Here is a 24,426-nt window from a genome sequence, read left to right as displayed (position 1 = left end):
CTGTATGATTTTGTTTTTCCCCCAAACCTTTCTATCCAAACGCAGTGATAATGTGTAATATTAAGTGACCTTTTGGAACACCTTTGAAGAATGCTTATGCTGCTTTTTCCAATGCAAAGAAATCATACAGCATCAGGATCTTTCAGGCTCTAAAAAGGACAAAAATGCACCATGAAAGAAGTCTATGCAACTTTATTTTAGGCTCAACTCTGGGTCTAAGTTGTCCTGGGTATTCTAAGTCTTCTGAATACAAGCCCGTATTACCCTTAACTGACTCTCCTTCACTGCAGCTCTCAAATCTCATATGTGTTTTTAGTATGTTTGATTTCAGGTCATATCCAGGTTCACAGATAAGGCCATAAGTATTTGTCAGCTGAACATGAGCTTGCTGACACTTGCTGGCTCGTTTCCACTGAGCGATACAGTTCAATACAGTACGGTATGATTTGGGGCGGTGCACCCTGATCCTACTTGCGTTTCCACCGCCAACAGTAGAAGAAAGCATGACATTGTCTGTGTATATGTGGGAAAATATAAAATGATTAAATATAGTTATATTTTTTGTGTTTGTGCACTCTGATGTAAACAAGCCCAACATGCATGAGCAGCATAGCGGAACTAGTGAAGGAGAAGCTTCATTCCCCTTGTAGCATGAGCAAGTGACGATTCTCTGTCAACCAATCAGTATTCTGCAGCGAGTCAGACTACTGTGCTAGATACCCTAACGGAAGGGTCCTAAAAAAAGTGGTATGGTTTTGCTATTTTGGTATCATTTACAACTTCTGACAATGGAAACGGAAATAATTGCGTACCATACTGTACTGTACTGAACCGTACCGCTTAGTAAAAATGTGCCATTACTTTACAGTCCTTTAACCAAACGCTTCCCTGAATTTCTACTTTCATTCAGAGATTTCCAGAAATTTCAGTATTTGCCATCCCCAAAACCATATTCCTTTTCCATCCTTTTACACTGAATATGTGGTTACAATAATGTACTAAACATAAACCTCCAGTCTTTTTTTAATGACTTTCAGATTTCATGTTTATGATTGGGTTTACATGTCACAGACATCTGATCTCTGTTCCAAAACCTTGTAAGATGCCTTGCGATTTTAACCGAGTGACCTCCCCCCAGAGCCTCAGGGCGGTGCAACTAGTGTGGTGCAATCACGAATGGACAACGCCAAAAGTTGTGACTCTGTGTTAGCGGTAACTTCTAACACAAATCTCCTCAAAAGAGACTTTTGACATTAGCATGTTGCTAAGCTAACATAACACTCTAAGCATTAAATAACATGGAGCACAACTTCTGGGTATTGAATGAAATAAGCTGATAACATTTCTCTTTTTCAGTGTTTTGGAATAATTTTTTCTCATAATTCATTTTGGGATTGCCTTTTCTGAAAAGGCCAAAATGGTCTTTGGAGGCAGCATAATTAAATAGCCTACCTTTTGAAACAACTTTCACATCTGACGTGTGGTTTAAAATTCGGCCTTCGTAAGAAGCTCACTGGGTTTTGGAATAAAGGGTTTTTGTGAATGCAGTACAAACCAAGCAGTTGTCAAAGGAAAACAAAGACCTCAAAAGGTCTCAAATCTCCTTATGACATGGTATTCATCTCATCTTATCTGACTGGTCTCTGTTGTTTCTCTACAGAAGCACAGACACCATGATGAAGATACAGGATCTCCACAGGAGCAAAGCTCACCACAGTTCACTGATGAGGCTCCTGGGCCAGAGCTGGTCCAAGTGGCTGAAAAGAACCTCTCCCAGATTGAGAACATCCACGGCTATGTGGCACATGCACATATCTCCCCAATGAAGGTAGGTCCTGGTCTTGGAATATAGACTTCCTGATCAGATCAGCTATTTTATCATTTGCCGTGTTGTCGATCACCTCATTGTCCAAATTCTACCATGCAGTTTTTTATAACTGTGTGCGCCTCACTTATACACAACACACAAACATACCCTTTAGGTTTTAGAATGGATTCCCCACTTTGGATTTTTTCAAGAAAACAGCCGGAAAGCCAAGAATTGCTTTGTATCAACTTGTTTATTTTTCTTTACCACAAGCGATCAAAATGAATAATTTTGTCTAAAGCATACTATTAGGTTAGGATGGAAAATGCTGTGCCAATAGATTGAAAGGCTCATAATCCACCAGTGTACTGGTTCAGTGGAAATCTCATTATTAGTGTGCAGGGTGCTTTATAACGCAGAGGGGTTTGCAGGGCCCACAGGCTGATTTATAATCTGTTGTATTGCTGAATGGACATGGATAACTTGAACATGGGGGCAGCTGTGGCCTGTTGGTTAGAAAATTGGACTTGTAACCAGAAGGTCGCAGGTTCGAGTCTCGGTGCTGGCAGGAGTTGTAGGTGGGAGGGAGTGAATGAACAGTGCTCTCTTCCACCCTCAATACCCATGGCTGAAGTGCCCTTGAGCAAGGCACTGAACCCCAACTTGCTCCCCGGGCGCTGGATATATAGCTGTCCACTGCTCCGGGTGTGTGTTCACGGTGTGTTCACTTCTCACTGCTGTGTGTGTGCACTTGGATGGGTTAAATGCAGAGCACCAATTCTGAGTATGGGTTACCATACTTGGCAAATGTCATGACTTTTTAATGAAAGACTGGCATAGTTGATACAAAGACATGTATTGCCCCCCTCACTTCTTTCAAAGACTTAACGTTTATTAGAGTTAATACATAAAACACGGGACATGTATTTAATGATTTTAGATGAGAAACATGCAAGGTGAAACACTATCTCTGTGTGCCAATCGGAAGGCAGCAGGGTGACCAAAAAAGGTAAATATGCTGTAAATATAAGGTAGAAAGTAGTATGTATGTGTGACCATTTACAAGCTCTTGTCCTGCTCCTGTTGTGCTCCAGTGCTCTCTTCTGCCTTTAGATTTATGACCCCACAGCTCCTCCTCAGTCCCTATCAGAGCCTAAGCCAGAAGCATGCACACAACAAACCACAGATGAGAAATAACACCTGCCATTTTTCATAACCTTCACTGCTCACGATTAAACCTTTTCATTCCCTCAGCCTGCTTCACAACCTGCAATCCATCTCAAACACACCCTTACAATACACTTATAGCCCAGGCTTATCTGGAAGTCACCTCTTCAGAGATCCTCTAAACAGCACCCCAACCATCCCCCCATATGAGGCCCCGCCGTATATGCTAAGATATTTTTGGTATTTCTGCTGTAATCATGACAAAGCTGCTTGTTTTCAAACCTTTTATTCATATAATTAGTTAATAGAATTAATTTATTAAATTAACCATGATTGACTTTCTGATTCAAGAAGGTCTGTTCTGTTTTCCAGAACTTTATGTTCTCCAATAAAAATTGCGGTAAAAAAAAGATAATATGAGAAAAGAAAAAGAAATATAAAGAGAGAATATTGTTTAGATGATTTAAATATATTAATAATAATTTATTCATTTGCATACTTTTAAAGTTATCCTGTGGCCTCCTTGGAAGTTGGCTTAGGACCCATAGTTGGCCCTGGCCCATTGGTTAAGAACAACTGCTTTAAACGGCGCTCCTACCTTCGGTATTGCCTATTAATATTGTAACAACTGTGTACATTGTGCTGGATGAGTCTACTCATTAGGGCTGAAACGATTAGTCAACATTAAAAAATTGTTGACAAATCATTTCGTTGTTGAATAGTTGTTAGATCTCATATGACCCAATATAAGGGCCTGCAGTAATGCAGTTTGACCAGTGTGGTCCTTTAGCACAAGACTGTAATTCAGCCCTCCTGGCTGCAATCCAACTGAAGACATGCTTATGAGAAGTGTAAACAAAGATGAACCAGTAGAGTGTGGAATTTTTCTTTTTTTTCTTTTTTTACAAAATTACAAACAAAAAATGCTTACATGTGTAAAGGCCCTGATATACTCACGGCAAAGTTTTTTTTTGTTCTTAGGGGTGAAAAGAAGTTTAATAAAACCAAGCAGCTGTTTACTGTTAGTGACCATCCTGATGCTGCTGAGAGCGGCATTTACATGAATGTTTAAATATATGCTTCACACTTTCCTCTCAATAACAAAATAAACACACAACAGAAATTGCAATGTGGGAAAACAGCCGTTTAAAAAAAAGCATCTGATCATAGTGATGTGGATGTTTGCACCAGCTCTGCAATCATCAGTAAAGTCATGTCATGTTTGTAACACTTTATGCAATAGACTTCTTTAAACATGAAAAACAGTGTCAATGTCACTTCAGTTCAGAATTACAACTTGATGTTCTGCTATAAAGCAACTCTATATGTTTATGAATAGACTAGACTATTTTAATAAATTGCAAAAGCTGAATGATCATTCAAAGCCTACTGAATAATCTGAAATAGGCTAAATGACAATTAGTTGATTAATCGTTCTAATAATCATTAGATTAATCGATTATCAAAATAATAGTTTGTTGCAGCCCTACAATTCAATATTAAGATTTAAATGGATGTTTCAATTACCAATTCTTAGTTGTTTACATTTGGTCCTCTCAATTTGTAACATTTTGTTACATCCTTGATGTCAATTACTGTATTTTCTCATACTGATGACTATGCCTTCCATCCCTGTTAGCTGAGTTTTGTTTTCCAAATTGATTTAAGGTACAGTTGTGAGTATGCTGATGTAAGTTAAAGACTAGTGGATGGCATCTGATCAAATCAATCACCCTCTATTGTAGGGCCCATAACTCAATGCTCTTTCCTGCTTTTTTGTGATGTCTGTTCATTTATTTGTTTTTCATTTTTGTATTAAATATGTATTTATTTAATATTATATTTAATGTTGATTTTTTTTTTTTAATTGATATTGATTTTTATGTCCTGATTTAATAATTTAACAAAAATGAATTCTTAAAAGCTACTTCAATAGTTTGTCATAGTCCTTATTATTAGGGGAAAAAATTAACAAAACTGCTTTACTGCTTATTAATATTTGAAAAACTTTCATCCACAAAATCAAAGCCATGTGATGCAACCCAAATGGAGAAATATGCAGGGGGAAAAACATAAAACAATAGTATATATCATAGATCCTTGCAGACCCTCATGACTGTGTTAAGGTCTGTAAGGTTCTTAAAATATAATAATTTTATTCTAGTTCAGGTTGTAAAATGTCATGTGATGCATTTCCCCATTTGTAAATTAATAATTCATGATAGTGGTAAAAAAATATATATTCTTAAACTATACTAAGGTGCAGTAAAAATGGTATAAATGTTTTTCAAAACCAAATGAAATACAAAGAGTACATTTCTAAATATTGGCACTCATTTTTTTTATATATATATATATATATATATATATGTATGCACTCATTTTTATTTTTTATATATTTTGGAAACTCTTAGATATTTTTTTTTTGATAATTTTGTAATTTTTCTTTGTGAGGAAAACGTTTAGAGGTCAGTTAATCCGTGGTGGATTCTTTTGCCACCTTGTGTTATTTAATAGTCATTGCAATTGTACATGCTGCTTCTAGTGGTCATGATGTATCCATATAAGTACCTTTGCTATGTGTTCATGCGGTAACACTTTACAATAAGGGTTATTAGTTAACATTAGTTTACTTTAGTTAACATGAACTAAGCATGAACAATGCTTCTTCAGCATTTATTAATCGTAGTTAATTTTAATTTCATGTTAGTAAATATTTGAACTTTCATTAACTAATGGAACCTTATTGCAAAGTGTAACCGTTCATGCATTAAAGAGAGTTCACCCCCAAAATGAAAATGTCATCATTTAGTTATCCACAAGTTGTTCCAAACTTGTATGAATTTCTTTCTCCTGCTAAACACAGAATAAGATATTTTGAAGATTTTTTTAAATGGTTTTTAGGAGGTGGTAGTGATATTGGCATGGTAGTGATATTGGCATTTGGCTTTGAGTTTTATAGTATACATTTGTCTCCATGGTCCTCATAGTTGCCATTTGGGATTAATGTTTCCATCATGGTGTTTTTCTTTAATATATATTCTGTGTGTATATATGTATCTGTTAGAGATCGACTGATAGTTGATTTTACTGATAGCTAGGTTGGATCACACTAGCCAATAACAGATTAATCAAGCTATAGTTTTTAAAATGGATACTGAATGAAAACTAAATAATGCTGAGCATTTTTTTTTAATAGAATAAAAATATTAATATGAAATAATAATTATAAATTTATCATTAATGTTAGTTCATAGTTCATTAACTAATGTTAATAGATGCAACTTTAAAATTTAAAAATGTATTAGTATTGAAATTAGCACACTAACAAGGAACAATACTTCTACAGCTTATATTAACCTTAGTTAATGTTGCAAATGGAATCATACAAATTGTAAAGTGTTATCATTTCATATACTGTAAATTCAAACAGTCATGCTTAAAAATCGCCATGTTTAAAAATCTACACAAAGGCCATAGTACTGAAATTTAGGGTGCGATAACCGCAATATCTCAATACCGTGCTATTGACGTGTGTTTTTGTTTTTCATAGGGTTATGGCCTTTTCGTTTTGCACTTAGTGCATGTGTACTGAATATTAAATAAGTTAGTAATAATAACATAATGTGTACCATTCTGATTTATACAGAGGCTAAGTAGATTTTCACTTAACAATCCTAAACAGACAGCGAATGAGAGAGAGATCAACTGAGCATGTGCGATTACTTGCGAGTATTTAGCAACTCGCGACAGCCCTACTGAAATTACAAATGTATCTTTTATGGAAACTCTCACACTTTATTTGCTTTTATTTTGGAACACTTGATGGTCATTCAATCAAAATAACAAACAACACAAGGAAGGGGGAAGGAATCACGATGTCAGCTTTAACATTGTGATGTCTGTCAGCCATCGGTGATGGATGATGGCATCGTCTATCGGCCCAACCCTAGTGTGTGATTGTGTGTGTATATGATATGACGATAGTTTTCTCAAATGAAATGGTGAATTGGTGACTCTCAGAGCACATCTAAAGATAAAGTTCATGTGTTTGTATCCACATATAGTGAGACGACAGAAGCAGGAAACACCATGAACGCAATCGGTAAACCTCTAATATATGGTCTGTGTTTCATCAAATTAAGCATTCTTATCATACCACTCTCTGTTTTGGTGACTCTCTGGCTTTGTCTCAAAACCTAGTGAGCTTGCCTAGCTTAGGGACTGCATTTTTGGGTATCATGGGTCATTCAAACATGCAAATGATGCCCCAAAATTCTGTCAAGGTGAACATTCCCTAGCTCTAGATCCTTACTCCTCATTTTGTTCCGTTGTCTGTCTTTCTTTATCATCTTCTCATGATGAGAATTGTAGGCACTTTCAATTCAAGCTTGTATTGTAATACAGTGAGTTCAATACCCCTCTGTAGGTTGAGTCGCTGGAATGCATCTTCGATGGGCCATCCACTGTAGTGAACGAGGAGAGTCCCCCGCCTCCTACTACTCCCCTCTCCAACCCGTACCCTCAAAGTCCTGTGACCGTCCAGGTAACAGTCACTCGTCTGACTTGGCAAACATCTTTATGTGCTTCTGATGTAATACCTGCAGCTTGCCAATTCTGTGTTTGTCATATGGCTGTCAGTCATGTGCAGACTGGTGTCGGTCATCTCCATGTGATCAACGTGACTGGTCGATGCAGCTTTTCATACATTTTGTCAGACAGGCTTAATGCTGACACTAGAGGGTACAGTACAGCTCTTGCATTGTACCACTCATTGTCTTCCCTATTTGTATGTATGCAGTATTTAATTTTGATAGGTGCATGAGCCTGCTAGAAACTACACATGTGGGTTCTAGTTCAATGATAGACTTGTGTTTTTAAATGCAACAGTTGTTTGTCTACATATGTTGCAGCGATAGCTTTGCTGTTGCATTCATTATCTGTTGGTGCATGCCGTCATGCATGGAAGCACCTTTGCTTCCACAGCGCATGGCCAATGTTTTTTCCAGCTTTAGGATTTTGTGCTGAAGATTTCAATTAAACCTGATTACTGCGTGAAATGGTCATTATATAAGATGAATAGCATATTCCCCGTTGACTCCTTTTTCTGACTGACTTTTCTGGTCTTGGGATTTATAAGGTGGAAGTGCTTATTCAGGCCTGAAAACAATTTGCATTTTTTTTTTTTTTGCCACACACATCTAAGAATGAGGCAGTGTTGATTTCGTTTTGAGGTGAGCCTATGTCCTTCAGTCACTTTTCTCATACAAATCATGAGCCTTAAGCTCCCTTCCATTTCCTGTCATTGACGTCAGTCCTGATATATCTCCCCATGTGGCAAAGTTGAATGGCTTGATCACACATTCAAGAAAGCATCAGGAGAGCACGACGAATGCGAAGAGGTCAAGGTGCCATAGCGCCATCCCCTACATCCCAGGAATTACCACAGGCACAGGGAAGGATGTCACCCTGCCTCATCTCCAAGACAACGTGAGGAAAAAACGTTGTTTTCTCTTTTATTACAGTGTAGCAAATGGACACTGCAGCCGTTTGCCAGAGAGGCACAGCATTGGAGTAACGTCTGCATCGCAAGCCTGTGGACTAATTTCTTTCAGGCAATCAGAGAGGAGAGCAGTCAGTGCTAGCCAAGTCAAGCACCCAGTCTCACTCTCTCAGCTTCCTGCTGACTCATTTTGAGCTGAAAGAGACAAACACAGGCACCTGCAGCCGTCTGCACTGATCTTGTATCCCACCACTGCACAGCCGCGATTACATCAGTGTGCCAGGAACTGCATCAGCCACAGCAGTGTGAGAGAGACAGAAGGCGAAACGAGTAACGTTACAGGGGGCTGCAGCGATTGTGAAGCGCTTTATTTCTGCTGCAGTTTCTGTGCGTCAGGCAGTCTGTTTTTTTTTCCTCTTGCCCTACGTTCTGCTATTTAAAGGTACCTGCACCGTATGTTTTTGTCGCCAGCACACATTATGTGCAGAAGTTGGTTTTGAGATGCCGGCGTAAGAAGAGGTGAAGGGGGGCAGGTCAGAGTCAGGAAACAAGTTCTATTTCACCGGAGCGTGAACCCCACACACGCACACTCCAGCCTTAGCCCACAATGCTCAACTCAGTGTGGTATGCTAAAAAGATGGGTCGCCGGATCATGGGTACCCTAAGGAGAACCAAGAAGCGACATCTGCACTTGTTGGTAGGTCTGGAACTCTGCAACAAGAAAATGCTGCGTGTCAATCACTGTAGTGACTACAGAACTTGCTCTCGGTAAAGCAAATGATGAATGCTTCAACTTAGTTTTTGATGTTGACATAAGTTACTTGATTTGCTTTATATAAAACAATTTTTTTGTGCATCATTTGCAGTGGCATTAATCAGATTCATAACAAGTAAAATGTCCTTCCACTCAAAAGACAGTATAGACTATATAATCATGCCTAAGATTGAGAACCTTGGTGCATTAACAAAGCTGTTAAATTGTTAATACATCACAGAGTCTGAAGGCAATGATTGACAGACTGTCTAGTAAGGCCATATTAAAGTAATTTGTTTTGTTGTGTGAAATATTCATTCATGAGCATTGTTATTTTTTACATTGTGGCAGTCACCTGCGTGAGTGTGTGATGTCTGGAACTTCATTATGTTTTGTTGAGAAAATGTGAAAGCACATATCTCTTCCCTCTGCTGCCTGGCAACCTGCGTGCCTCTGTCATGCAGCAGTGCTTACAGTGTATTACACACACACGCACACACACACACACACACACACACACGGTACAGATGTGAATGGCAGCAATGCTTTGCTACTGATCCGATCATGGTTTTTGAACACATTGGAATGCTTAAGCTCATTTAACTGTTCAGAAGTTACTGTTATGGTCCCTAGTCACCAAATGATGCATGTAATTTGTTATCAAAGGCATGTTACATGTTTAAATACCCATGATAGCTTGGGACGTATTGCTGGGTTGTTGGAAGGCATGTTTGCTTGTTTTTGTGTACATACATTCCAGTCCCTATCAAGAGACAAAATACTTTGCAGTTGGTCTCTTTACATTTTAATCATTTAAATAATGTAACTGCTGCATTATCTGGATAAAAAAAACCTGCAGATAACAAGTCATTGTTCAGGTTGAAGACTTGAGTAAATGTAACCTTAATGGGATTCCAGAAAGGGTAGATTAACCCTAAAAATGGCAAGACCATAAAGAGACATCAGAAAATTAATTTATTGCTATTTTCCATCTTATTGGGACACAAATAATACAACTTGATAATTTTTTTGTATATATATGTATATATTGTATGTGTATGTATATATATATGTGTGTGTGTGTGTGTGTGTTTGTGTGTATGTATATGTATGTTTTTATAACTTGATTTATACTTAAAGGGTGACATATTCCCTGAGATACAAACATTTAGAGACAAATTACAAAAAATGTAAGCATTTAATTCATAAAACTTCAATGTAAACCGAATAAGCTAATTTTTAAACTTTTTAAAAATAAGCTTTTTAAACAGGCAAGTCCCCTCCAACATGTGTAAATATGTGAACTAGATCAACTTTTAGAGGAGGGTGAGTAGATTTCCCACTACAGGCGTCCATGCAGTTTAAATGCTGCCTGTGAGCTAAACAAAGAATGTATGAACAGTCAATATATCTAAATATTCACAACAGACACCCTTTCAACATGAAACCAAGAAATGAGACCTACACTTTCCCTGCCTCTCCCTACAGCCTCTAAAATGTTTGTATCCCATAGGATATGTTGCCAGGTTTAGGGTTAAATAATGTTTTATTTATGAAAAGAATAATAAACAATCCAAGTGTTTGGCTGTCCACAGATGTTCTGTTAGCATTAGGCCTCTGTGGAATCTGCACACTGAATTCCTCTGAAAACTCCTCAAATATCCACATAATTATGGTGTTAAGGGCTGGTCCTAGTAATACTAATTCTGATTTATAAACCCTCTGTTTGATGTGATTTTATTCAATTGAGATTCATTGGGAATATTGCAGTTCTCTTTATGTTAATTATGCTAACTATTTAGGGAAATGTAGCATACGTGTAGCGTTTCCAATAACCAGTAACTTTATTTACTTATAAATAATTTTTAAAAGTGTTTTTTTTTTTTTTTTTTGGGAGCCATTGAATTGTTAACAGCACTTCGAGTCGCACATGTCAGTGTCCCGGCTTGTGGTCCTTTCCTGATTGTACTCCCTCTCTTCTCCACCATCGCTACTGTTTCTTTTCAATGATCCTCTCAAATAAAGGGAAAAAAGAGCCAAAAATATAATTTAAAAAAATTGTTATTAATATATTAGAAATCAGCCATTCATTTTGTAAATCAAACTACACTGGTCACATAGCATGTTTTGATTCACTAAAAAAGAAACTGCTCATAACAGTTATTTATTGATAAATCAGAAAACAATGATCATGTTCCATATTTGTTTTTGCATGCAATGCACAAGAAAAATATGTAGAAAGATTTATCTTATTATAGTTGATTGTGTGTGTGTGTGTGTGTGTGTGTGTGTGTGTGTGTGTGTGTGTGTGTGCGTGTTTTTTTAAAAATGCAACAAAAGTCTGCAGATTCTGTCTGGTGGAATCATGCATCCGGTTAATACCTGAAAAATGTTGTCCTTCAAAATGCTGTCCTCAATTCAGGAGCTTTGATAGAGAAGCTATAGAGAGGCTGCTGAAGATCTGAATATATACATAAAGGAAAATGAACACTCAGGTGATCTCATGATGATATTGATCTCAAATGAAAAAAAGCATTAAAATTGAATTAAAGCTTTTATAAGCAGATAAAATTATATCTGTCATGATTTTTATTACTGTAAATATTTCAGCTCATCAGCACCTACATTAGACCATGCATTTTTTTGAGTTGGGAACCAGTTAATTATTTTTGTGAATTAATAGTTTATGGATTGAGTTTCTCTTTGACAAAAGAAATTTCATGGGTCACAGTTGTGGGCAAGGTTGTCATTAGCAGCAGTTCTTTCATGTTTCCTGAACAGAACAGGCTTTTATTAGACACCGAATCAAGAGAAAATGTGGTGACAGGAATAGCCAACATCTATGGATCCTGACTCTGCTGTCAACATCTATTGAGAAGCTGACCAGCAGTCTGACCCTGTCAATAGCCAGCCTAATTTGTGTTCCATTATTTGACCTATGGAAGATTTGAAAACTGATATCCAATGTCAGTTGCCCATTCTCACTGTAAAAAGAGTCAGTTTGTACCTTCCTGCAGTAGCTGTTACAGTTGCACCAACCCATGCTTTTTGCCATCTCATTATTTTACTCATAACATGTTAAACTGGTTAGATCCATCCATTACTACTACCGATGTAGATTTTCAGTTGCTGCTCAGTGCTGCAGTATACTGGTCTAAATGTCAATTAGCATGGTGACAGGCTTTGTTCTAAGAGGCGGCTCTAAATGGGTTTTGCTCTTATCTCATTAGACATGCACACAGTGTATTTAGAGGTAATTTGGAATGTTTTATTGATGTCCTGCCATATCTATTGCCAATCTTTTCAGAGGGAGGAGCTTTAGCATTGTTGTTTGGGATGCCATCTTACCCTCTAGATCAATAGTTAAAGCTAAATCCAGACTAGACAATTCTTCAGTATAATTCAGTGGTGTTTATGTGCAAAGGGTTTATCTGATTAAATGAGTGCATGCAAGACTATCACAGTGCTTGAGCCAGCATGGTGTTGACATGCGAATGATAATGTTTTCGTATCATCCATTATCCTGCTGTATAGGCTCTAGTGAACTAATGAATATGTCAACAGATGAAGAGTGTGTTTACTGTGGCTTCTGGTGCAAAACAGGGGACCGGAACCTGCATGGGAAATCCTGCTGGCTCTCTTAGATGTGTGAGCAGTTGCCATGACTTTAAGCTCCCAAGGGAGTGGAGGCAGAGCCTGGTGACAAAATCAGGCAACTCATCTGGCACCTGTGGCACATCTACGAAACTGTCGTATGCAAGAGGCATCTTCTGAGGTCGGCACTGGATCCACGCCAAAAGGTTATCCAACTGATCCGGACATGGAGAATACCTTTAAAAAAATATGTATTTTTTTTTGGTCTAGTTATTGACAAATACTTCTACACTTTTGATAATATGGGAAAGCCTTTTTAGAAGACTGGACATTGGACCACATTTCAGAATGAAACATGTTTGGGTCCAATTTTCACTTGGCCTCAGTTTTTGACGCTGCAAAGCATTGTTGGTTGGGCAGAGTGACATTCCCAATTGGACTTGGACAGGCAGCTGTTAATCATCTGATGGCCTTCAAATTTACTATCTTGGAAGCACTCTGAATTGCACAGATGGTTTCAGTGGAACGAAGTAGTGCCAACTTGTAATTTGTTCAGCGACTGATTGCCATCTTTGAGTTTGTATCCTTAGCATCTTGAGGCTAAAAACAGCACCTAGCTTTGTGTAGAAAAAATTGACTTTCTTCTTTTTACTTCATTTTTTCTGATGTGTCTGAATCAAAGCAGTGTTGGATGGTTGTTGCTGTTTCACGGAGTAAGTCTTGGACAGAATGGAGTATCTAGGGTCATGACTACACAGCACACTTGAGGCTTTGTCCTGATGAAATCCCCCGATATGTCCGGCACAGGAAGCCACTCTCATAATTAAGGAAGTTGTCTGGAAAAGCTCTTAGAATTTGGCTAGATTTGTTTTCCTGTCTTTCTCATCGACACGCTTCTGAGAAGGGACTGGTGTGCATCCATAGAGCATTTGCAGTGATGAACTACATCTTCAGTGGAAACACCCTATACTCCAGGGGAAGTCGAGGCAGCAGTACCAGTTCAGCCCATGGTGGCTCATCTGGACCCAAGCTCAGACAGTGGTCCATACGTAGTTCCTCTGAGGAGACTGCAAAACAGACGCCGTCCCGTTGGCGCCGTGTTCTCACTACCCTCACCCGCCTCAATACCTTCACTGATTGCATCGTATCAAGGACAAGTCAGGTAAGTTCTGCATTCTCATGCAGATGTGCCATTGGACACAGACTCTCATGTGGCAATGACAAGTTCTCTCTGTCAAACAAACATGCTACGCATGTGCATTTCAGTGTTTACTGCCAGTCTACAGTTTTCATGGTTGTTACAGCTGAGCTAACAGTTTTTGTTTTGCATGAATTTTTTTTTTTATTCTAAAGAAATCATAAAAATACTTAAATATCAAAATATTATTGTTATGAAAACTTCTTAGTTTCATTGCGTGGATTCATTGATAGATGTCCGAGCTCTGCAGTATAACGGTGACTTTGAAGCAAATGAGGCTCCACTTTGCAGCACTGATGGTTGCAATGGAGAATGTTAGTTGTCAGCTGATATGCTGTATGATTAGTTATCCTAATAATTGTCTTTAATCAGTGAGCTTTACTTTATACTGTGTGATCAGTGCATATGCTAATATGCACAAATAATGCCACTACATGTGGTAGCAGACTTTCTTGCCAAAACTCTTGTGAAAATGACTTGATATAATAGCAGCAGTTCAGCTGAAGGTCAGAGAGATAAATGAACAGTTGAATCCCCATTATACAGTCTAAAAGAAGCACATATAAGTCTCTGAACATACATGAATATGTAAAAATTATGGCATGACTTTTAAGTAACTAATTAATTCATGTCAAATAACTTTTCAGTTAAACTTCTTAGAGGTGGACAATATGACCAGAATCTTAAATATTGTTATTAATATGTATATTATTAACTGTGACAGTGATGCACATCACCAAATAATTATTAGGATTGTCACTACAACAAATTGTTATAAATCAAACAAAAGAATTTGTAATTCCTCATATGATGATATAACAAATTAACAAATAATTTACCAATTTACAACTACAAGTATGTCCAAATAATCTGCACACATACAGCACACTCACATAAAACAATAAACACTAAATATAGCAAATGCCAGTTGCTTTGTTATTTTTTATCTTTGCCAAAATAGGCCAGCCAGGTCTATTTTTTTTTAATAAATGTGGACTATTATGCATTTAGGCATTTTAAACATTAACATCAATACTTTCTCAATAAAACTACTTTGAAACTATATGTATTTTTTAAGTAATTCTTCATAGAAATAAATTAAGTGACATTATATTCTTAAAAGTATCTATATAAAAGTAAAAATCATTGTTCAGACACAATGACTTTCATTACTGTATTATAAAGTCAGTATATATATATATATATATATATATATATATATATATATATATATATATAATGTTTCTAATATAGGTTTGATCTTTAAACTAAACTGATTGATTGATTTTTATTTTTACATGACCCAGATATATCTTTGTGATGTTCACCCTAGTGCTATGTCATCTAAAGTGAGTCCTAACACAGTCATGATCCTAGCATGTGGGAAACTGTATACTTTATATACTTTGTATGTTCTATTTAAAATGTACAGCAGTTGGTATTGTCTGTAAATAGTTGTAATCATCAAAGCAAAATTGTCCAAGAACATTTTTTTGGTGCGGCCAGTAGATGGCACTGGAACTGCATTGCTTCCTGGGGTGAAATGGCTTGCTGTACACTTGATCCAAATCCTGAACACATTCTTGCAATTTTGGATTAAAACCTCTCAGCTGCAGTTGAAATAACCAGAAGTTGGTTAAAACTTGGTCTGCAGAGAGCCACAGAACACATTATTATTAATATGATCTTAATATTATTATTATTATTATTACATATTCTTGAAGCGTTCAAAAGTTTAAAAGCAGCACTTTTCAAATTATGAACGAATAGATAGATAGTTCATCCCAGCTGACATACATACTACTCTAAATGCTGAAGCAGTGGTTGTTAACAGCTTGGTGCACTCAGACTCATCAATTCAAATCCACTTATAAAATCAGCCTCCAATCCAATCACCGAGTTGTCATGTCAACACAGCTATTCTAGGCCATTTATCTATTCATAATATTCCCAAAGGAAAGATCCTTTGCATCTATACGCTATGGCAAGCCATCTGTCACAAAAGTGGTCAAATGCAATATGCTTTAGCTTGTGTGGTGCTTTATATGAATTATTTTCTTTTTAAATGACCCCAATTGAACAAAAGTGAAATTCAAATGTCAAAATCTAATAAAACGTTGTCATAAATTATATACAATAATTAATTCAACCTGACTGTGATCACACACAACAGCAACAGCAATCACAGAAAAATCCCCCATGCTGACTCAAGGAACACAAGGAGGTCAGATATTCTTAATTTTGTAGGTGATTAGCTGTTTACTATGGATCCCCTTCATGCTAGGTTACAGTTGCTCTGTGAGTTGGCGCTGTTTCGGCAGGCTGGCTTTGTATGTGAATCGGAGCTCAGCATTGATTATTCATGCCAGGAAAAAGCCATTCCGTGCCTGATGCCTTTGCCCATTGGTGCTCTCTAATTGGTATGAGAATGCAAAGAGATGAAAGGATTGGTGAGTGAGAGAGATACAGAGAATGCAAGAGGATCATCACGCACGACGCAAATGTGTGAGAGCCTGAGCTGAATTTCCCTCCGTTTGTTTGTTGCCAAGACACTGCAACAAAATACAGCAGCCTTCTCATCATCGACCTGGTTGTCCTAAAATTCAACGCCGTCTTCTCACATTTAGCTCACGTGCCGACCATGACGACCTTCTACTCCAGCCATGAGTACGGATGCCGCGGAGCGGACAGCTGTGAGAGGAGGAATGCCTCTCATGCGGGGGTCAACCTCAGGCAGAACCCGCCGTCCACCTCCATCCTCAAGCAATCGCATCTCCAGCAGATGATGACCCAACATGGCTCCATTCACCCCATCTGCTACAATTCTTACACCCTGCCTTTAAATATAGGAAAAACCAGGACCAAGTTTCTCAATTTGCGTGACAGTGTGAAGAAAAGCCCCACAAAGAGCACAGCCAAAGTGAGCGGGCCGGAGGACAGGTTTTCTCTTTGGCCCTCTGTGTCATTTGATAAGGTAAGTTAGAGTAGAGAAAGGAGCAGCTCCACGTTTAGACATTTTTTTGGTCATTGGCTAAGTATGCTTTTCTGCTGCTTGATGTTATTAAGTTGGGTTCCTCCTTTAGACTTTAGTCTTTCATTGACAACACTAGACGTTTTGTTTGTCATCCCCTTAGTGTCTCAAAATGCCTGTTTTGTTACTGCGTTCTTTGTGGTTTTCCAGTCCCGCATTCTTTATATTGTCTTAGTTTATTGGATTGTTGTGCAATATATTTTCAGCTTTTTTCCCTTTTGAATGTCAGTTATTGTTAGGTCGATGCCAAGCTTTTTATCTGCTAATGTGTTAGATTCATTTAGAGCAATTAATCCCACAATTAAAGGTCTATAGAGGAGCGTTAAAGTGGGACTTCAGTCAATGCTATTGACAAGCTCTAATTTTAGTTTCTGTGCAGACCACATGCTTGGGGTTTAGGCACCACAACATTTAAAGTGCCATCGGTGTTGTTTAAAATCAAGTAAACCCAGTGTACTAAATGCATGTTTTTATACACTACTGTTCAAAAATTTAGGGTTGATAAGATTTTTTGAAAGAAGTCTCTTATGCTTTCCAAGGCTGCAATAAAAACAGCAATATTGTGAAATATTATTACAATTTCAAATAACGTTTCTATTTTAATATATTTTAAAGTGACATTTATTCTGTGATGGCAAAGTTGAATTTTCAGCATCCTTGCTTCAGATTTCAGTGTTGCGTTATCCTTCAGAAATTATTCTAATATTGTGATTTAGCGCTGAAGCAACATTTATTATTATTCAAAACAGTTCTGCTGCGTAATTTTTTTTTTTTTTTTTTTTTTTTTTTTTGGAAATTGTAATGCATTTTTTCCTCCTACTTTGATAAATAGAGAGTTCGAAAGAGCAGTATTTATTTTAAATATATTTTTCTTGCGTTTGATTTGAAGCTGCATTCAAAATCCATTTGGGTCAGAAGTCTAAGGGGGCATGTGTCCCATTGATTTGAATGGGTATGAAGCCTCTAAATAAATTTTTAACACACTGTACCTGTCCAAGCACTAGAGGAGTTACTCCTGAACAATCACAGGCCAAGATGTTGTTCTGCATAAAATGCTATCACTGCTTTCAGATTTGTCAAAAGGAATTCATTTAGCCATATCAAGCTGTTTTCTATGGTAAAATGTCAGTGTATTTTACTAAGAATTAAAACTGATAAATCATGTATGGCCACACTTCAAAGCTTGACTGAGTGAAATACTTTCAAGTACCTTCTTTCTAGATGGATGCAGAGTTAATTGTGAAATCTCTGCATATTGCATACCATTGAGTATTACCATTGGTGTGCGAGTGTTGTGTCAGAGAGAGCCAAACTCCTCCAAGCCATTCTCCAGGCTAGATGTCAACAGTGTGACATGGATTTCTGCCATCATAGTGTTACAGTGTGTGTCTTTTCATACATAAATATGTAAAGAAAGATCATCCCTCGTCTTGTCATCACACAGCTCAGAAAACAAGTAGCACAAGCCTCAGTAACCCTCCACAAACTTATACACTTAGCCAGCGAATGCCTCTTGTAACCTGTTTGACGTGTTCCTCTGGTACTGTGAGGGTAACAAACCTCAGTACTCAAGGTGGCATTAGAGTTAACCTCAAATGCCCATGCCAATATTCCACTCATTATAAATATATGTTGACAGTTTAACTAACTTTTAACTAACTCTTTAAAACTTCCTCCGCCCAAGACGTGACCTGACCTGAAAATCTGAAAAAGAAATTGATGCTAATTCCTGCTATGACACCCATTGTTGTTACTATGTAACATTATGTTATGACTTGGGTTCTGCTAGGGCTTGGCAATAGGGCAAAAAAACAAAACAAAAAAAAACTTTAGTTAAAGAAAATTCTATTCCAAGTGCACCACACATGAAGTTGTCAGCATGATGTAAATGTTAAACAAATCACACATATCTTTGCAGAAAAGATGCATGAACTACAACTACATCTTGTACAAACTTGTCTCATACATATTATTTATTCTGAAATAATACAAGGAAAATGCTTGTAAAAAATTTGCAAATGTCAAGGTAATTCAAATTCTAAATGACTGAAGGTGTAACACCAGTAGACTATTATTAACTATAAATGTTCTGTAAAAATAATGAACAGCAGCTTTCAGCCTGTCACCATAATGGAAACTTGAGATATCATACCTACAGCAGTAGTTAATTACAGGTTTTTATTCGATTGCACTGCTTTTCCATTGTTTTTTCTATGTAAACATGGATATGTAAAACTGTTGCGCCCACGTCTCTTGCAGCATCTCATGGATCATTCTTTTCTCTTTACTGTTAATTAGCATATTGTCAGTTGCTAATTCTAATGTTTGGTAATATTTCTATTCTATTCAATCTATAAAATCTGAAAAATCACCCAGCCCTAGGTTCTGCTTATGTTGCTAGAATTGTTTGCATTTGCATAGAGTAGGTTCCAGACCTGCAACTTCATCTACATCTGTGTAGGACTAGAAGATTCCAAAGCAAAGTACCATGTGCCTCAACATTTAAAGGGATAGTATACACAAAGATTAAAATTCAGATATCAATTACACACCATCATGTTGTTCCAAATTCAAAATACTTCTGTTTATCTTTGAAACATAACTTTTTGTATTTGTTTTTTTGCTTTTATTCAAATATAAACATCAATCAGCGCACATATTTACAACACATCATAGAGGGTCAGTGGCAGCTCAGCTATGCTTGCATTACACATGAGAAACCTCATTGGTTCTTGTGTGTCAAGCAAGCACATTTGTGCTTCATCTTGCAATATTTTATGTGCTTTATGTATGTGTGTTGATCTATGTTTATAAATATTAATTAAATCTGTTCATCTAGACATAAACTAAACTGCTCAGTTCATATGGGTTACATTTACAATGTCTTCATGAAATTTCTTAAGCGTGAACGTTCTGGTGGTATTTTTTTTTTTTACAAATTTGTAACAAGTTGAAAAATATGTAACCCTATAAAAACTAAAGCGCTAGAGTGACTTCACATGTTTTACAGCTTAGTTGATTATATCAGGACCGTTTGTGGTGCTGCTGTGCAAGAAAGCTGTTTCTAGAGAGCCATGTAGCTTTCACAAAGAAAAATCCTGACAGTAACATTAATGCAATCCTGTGGAAGTCACATTACGCAGTCTTGCTACAGATATATGCAGCCACAGTTTGTCTTCATAACTGTACCATGTTCAGCTATGTGGATTATGGTCTCATTCTCATTCACATGCTCATTTCCATTCTCTCCTTGTCTGAATTCTTCAGTAATCACAAATAAAAATGGAACATCTTGCAGCTCCCCATTGTGCCCCCTCCCCACCCCGGATTTGCTCGCTCACACACTCCTACAGACACCCACATACCTGTACACCCACCCCTTGTGGTGATTCCAATGCAGTGTTATGTTGTTCTGTATGTATATATGTATGTATGTGACCTGACCTCTCCCCTTCCATGCTATTGTTCAGCAGACAGATGCTGTCCCACCCTCCACTCTCATAATCCCTGTGATCCCAATCTCCACTGTCCCTGTGGAGCCCGCTGTCATCTCTTCATCAACATCACAGGTCTTTTTTTCTTTCTCTATTTTCCCTCTGCACCCCCTCCCTACCTTTTTATTTTGCTATCTGTTTGGTCATTTTTTCTTGATCCCTGCCATTCCACTGCTCTTTGATGGGCCTGAAGGATTATCAGCCACAGAGTCGGGGAAAAGTACTACGGCTCCCCTTGACTAATAGCATCTGCGTGTCAACCAGCTGGAGGAAGTGGAAAGCCCCACAGAAAGACAGACAGAGAGACTGAGCAAGCGAGAGAAAGTGGATTTAATTTTAGGCTTCTTTTGGCTCATAATAGCATTCATGCTTCAGCATTGCATGTTCTGCAGTATAAAATGCCTTGTACGTACGTATGCTAGCAGCGCTGTTAATCTGGTGTGAGTGCCAGTGGTAGTATTTGTAGTGTCATGTGGAGAGTAAGTGAATATATCTTTGATATATATTGAATGATGCTTAACATGGCTTTTCCTAGTTACCTCGTCTGCTAAACGCAATGAATGGAATGGAAATTAATGGAATGGAATGGGAATTGTGCTGAAATCCTTTAACTGGACTGTTTTCTCTTGCAGGCAAATCCTCCCCCGGTCGTGGTAAATACAGAGAGCTTGGATTCAGCTCCATATGTAAGTGTCCTTTTTACTTGTTTACACTTTTTTTAATTTTTACTTTTTGGAATTCAGAATTTCCTCAGGGCATTTTATAGCTGTTATTAACAAGTTACTTTAGGTGATGCCAGCAGAAAAATGTGCAATAGGGTGAGATTTGATTTGTGGCCGTTTGAAGTCAACATGAAATGGAACTTTCTTTTTACTTAAGTAATGTCATGTATTTTCAAGTGTATATTTAACAAGAAAAACATATAGGGTGGCACTTTATATATGTGGAGTTGGATCGAGAAAAGGGGGCATCATGTGCCAGAATGCAGGATAGAATGTGATGACTAAATACAAGAAGTGTGTTCGACCTGAGGCTGCACACACCGATCGGTGTATAACATCAAAGTACTGCGAGAGCTATTTAAAATCATAAGGAGCTGTCTGCTCTTTAATCACTCTCACTGTACTTTGTTGCCATACACAGATCTGTCTGTCCAGCGCCACTTTAAGTCTAAAAACACTAAAATGTGCCAAAATTATACCTTTAGGGGCAACAGCTTGTCACTGGGGGGCCATTAACACGACAACGTTTTCAGCCAAAAACAAAGAAAAATATCTTTTTATGCATTTTGCACGATCATTTACACAACAACAGCATTTTGGGGACTGCAAACGCATATTTTTGAAAACGGGTTTCAAAGAGCAGGTTTTTGAAAACTAGGGGTGCTCCGATCAGGATTTTTGAGTCAGATCACAGAAAGCAGTACCTGCCGATCCGATTATCGATACCGACCTTTTTAAAGGCTTCTTTTAATAATTTATAACTATATATAATGATACACCAATCAGCAATTTTAGAAATTTATTCAGGGCCAGAATTTCATTTTCGAAAATGGGGGCAATTCCCCTCTTAGGTGACTCATGTGAGAGGGGAAGCAGCATGGACTGTGCTTTCACAGAAGAGTCCGCTACTGATCCTTGGCTGTTTACTACAAAGGCACAAACACAACATTTATCCATTATTTTGATTTCAAATCCAAACATTGTCACTGAAAATGCTTTTTCAGCATTGCAATTATTTTTTTTACACTGTACAGTAATACATTCTTTAACAGACATGTTTAAACACAATAAATATAAGCAACACATTATTCAATGCTTTTACTTTGAGATTTATATATTAATTTGCTCAAGCAAGTGGCAAAACATTTAAACTACTTTTCTTACGTCATCACAAACTTACCATTGACAGAAATAGTCAGCTCTACTGCCTTTCCTTTTTAAAAATATGTATCACAAGCAATCCTGCCGTTCATAAAGAACTTTGTTTTTCTTCCTCCACGAGTGCCATCTTGTTTATCTAAAAGTGCTCTTTCCCTTTAAACCTAGCCAAAAAGCCACTTATGTTGACTGTGAAACACAGTAGACTTTAATTATATGCACGTATGGTGTAATTACTTCTTTTTCGTTTCAATCCATATTCATATTTACTGAAAACAATGCGCTGTTACTTTAATTCAGCACTTGCAGCGCAGCAATAGATTGCGGAAACGATCTCTACACTACTCCAGATGCGCTGCCGGACCGCAACCGTGTGTGCAGTGTGAACGCTTTCCGATAACATGAGTGCGAAAAAAAATATGCACCGCATACGCACTGCAAATGGAGTAATGTGAACCTGACATGCGCGCTGTGAGAGTGCATGAGTGCACGGTCTCCAGGAGAGCGCGCGAGCGCTGTGTGGTGATTTGAAGCCAGTTGCGTTTTTTGAGAGAGAAAGAGAGAGATCGCAGAGTGATACACTCCCGCTGTTTGTGAAGTTACTTCTCACACAAGGTTTTCAGATTACTTATAATTTATTTAATCAAGAAATATAGCATTATAATTATTTCACCCATGCCAGACAGAGACCGCGATGGTGCCGCTGGCAAGCGGGAACAAACATACACAACATAGGCGGAGTACATGGTACTGTTGTTGCTTCTTCAGAAAAGTGTGGATTTACTTCACCAATATTACAACCAACAGTGGAGATGCATCATATACAACATATAATCGTCACTTTCCTACAGGTACTGTTTACTAACAGGGTGACAGCGCCAACTACTGGCCTAGTGTACGTAATGCAGCATTTTTGGTCGTTTTTACAGATATGTGTAAACGCGAATCGTTTAGAAAATGTTGTCATGTATAGATGAAACTTTTTAAAAATGCAAGGGAAAAACTTTTCTGTTTTTGACTACATCGTTGTCGTGTAAATGTAGTCCTCAAAGGGACATCTTTGTACCTCATTTACTCCAATAAGGTTCATAGTAGTACTCTAAGGGTACATATTAGAGTTCCTAAAAACAATTGTATTATGAAATATTATTAGAATTTAAAATAACTTTCTGTTGTTTTACAGTACTACCCTATTTACCCTACTCCAGGGTACTCGCCTTTTAAGAGTAAATAAGATACAGAGTTGTCCATTTAAGGGCACTGCCCCAGTGACAAACTGCCTAAAAGTAACATTTTTGCAATTTTTTTTCTGACAGTGTACCTATTTGGTTATTGGATTACATTAGCTTATGTGACCTAGGTGACTTGAGCAGAAAGTTGCTTCAGAGTCCGAGCAAGTTATTTCATTTTGTTGAAAGATTATGAAGTCAAATATAGGATAATGTTCACTGGCATCTTAGGTGCTATAAGCATGGAAATGATTGTAAATGTTCATAAAGGAAGTCAATATTTTAAACATGCTGATGAAATATTTTCCTCAGTCATGTGCTTGTACCAGGGTACCTCTGGAGCTTTGATGTCATGTTAACGTAGAGACTGAAATGTCATTTCTGAGGCCCATTAGTCAAAGGTTGCATTCATTCAGCACTGTACTGAAATGACATTTCTTGGGCTTGCTTTCCACTTCATTTCCCTTGAGTCTGCCTGTGGAGTATCGAGGTCAGTAGACTCGATTATGCCACTCAGGGGCACTACTGTTTTTCTAATCATGCACCACGCATTCAACCTTCACTTCAGCCTTTATGCTGTATCAGCAGTACCACAGGTTCTGGGTAGCATACAGATTCTCCAGGGACTCGTCGCCGTTTTGTCTTATGTGATTGGGGACTGTAATTGACTCCATGTGGAAATTATGTTGTGAAGGCAAGTGGGGTGAGAATATTGTTTTTAGGTTGATTTGTTTAGAGGAAACTACATTATGTGGGCAGTGTTGCTGTG

The 24,426-nt window shown here is 37.6% G+C and overlaps 1 protein-coding gene across 23 annotated transcripts in view; it reads left to right on the top strand.

The window, feature by feature from the left end:
• Positions 1–24,426, top strand: part of LOC109052896 (discs large homolog 1-like protein) — a 112,785-nt gene that overhangs the window by 48,863 nt on the left and 39,496 nt on the right. For 7 of the 23 annotated variants that reach the window (XM_042768348.1, XM_042768341.1, XM_042768353.1 and 4 more), the window contains 4 exons: positions 1,661–1,828; positions 7,404–7,520; positions 20,525–20,623; positions 21,181–21,234. In XM_042768348.1, the coding sequence (XP_042624282.1) occupies positions 1,661–1,828; positions 7,404–7,520; positions 20,525–20,623; positions 21,181–21,234 (438 nt within the window). Of the gene's footprint in view, positions 1–1,660; positions 1,829–7,403; positions 7,521–8,564; positions 9,175–16,352; positions 16,998–20,524; positions 20,624–21,180; positions 21,235–24,426 lie in introns of those variants that run through there. The other 16 variants (XM_042768369.1, XM_042768448.1, XM_042768400.1 and 13 more) reach the window with 6 other exon arrangements.

The sequence above is a fragment of the Cyprinus carpio genome, chromosome A2 (assembly GCF_018340385.1).
Source record: "Cyprinus carpio isolate SPL01 chromosome A2, ASM1834038v1, whole genome shotgun sequence".
In the NCBI taxonomy this organism is placed as follows: domain Eukaryota; kingdom Metazoa; phylum Chordata; class Actinopteri; order Cypriniformes; family Cyprinidae; genus Cyprinus; species Cyprinus carpio.
Note: the sequence above shows the minus strand (reverse complement) of the source record. Positions and strands in the feature narration are given on the sequence as shown.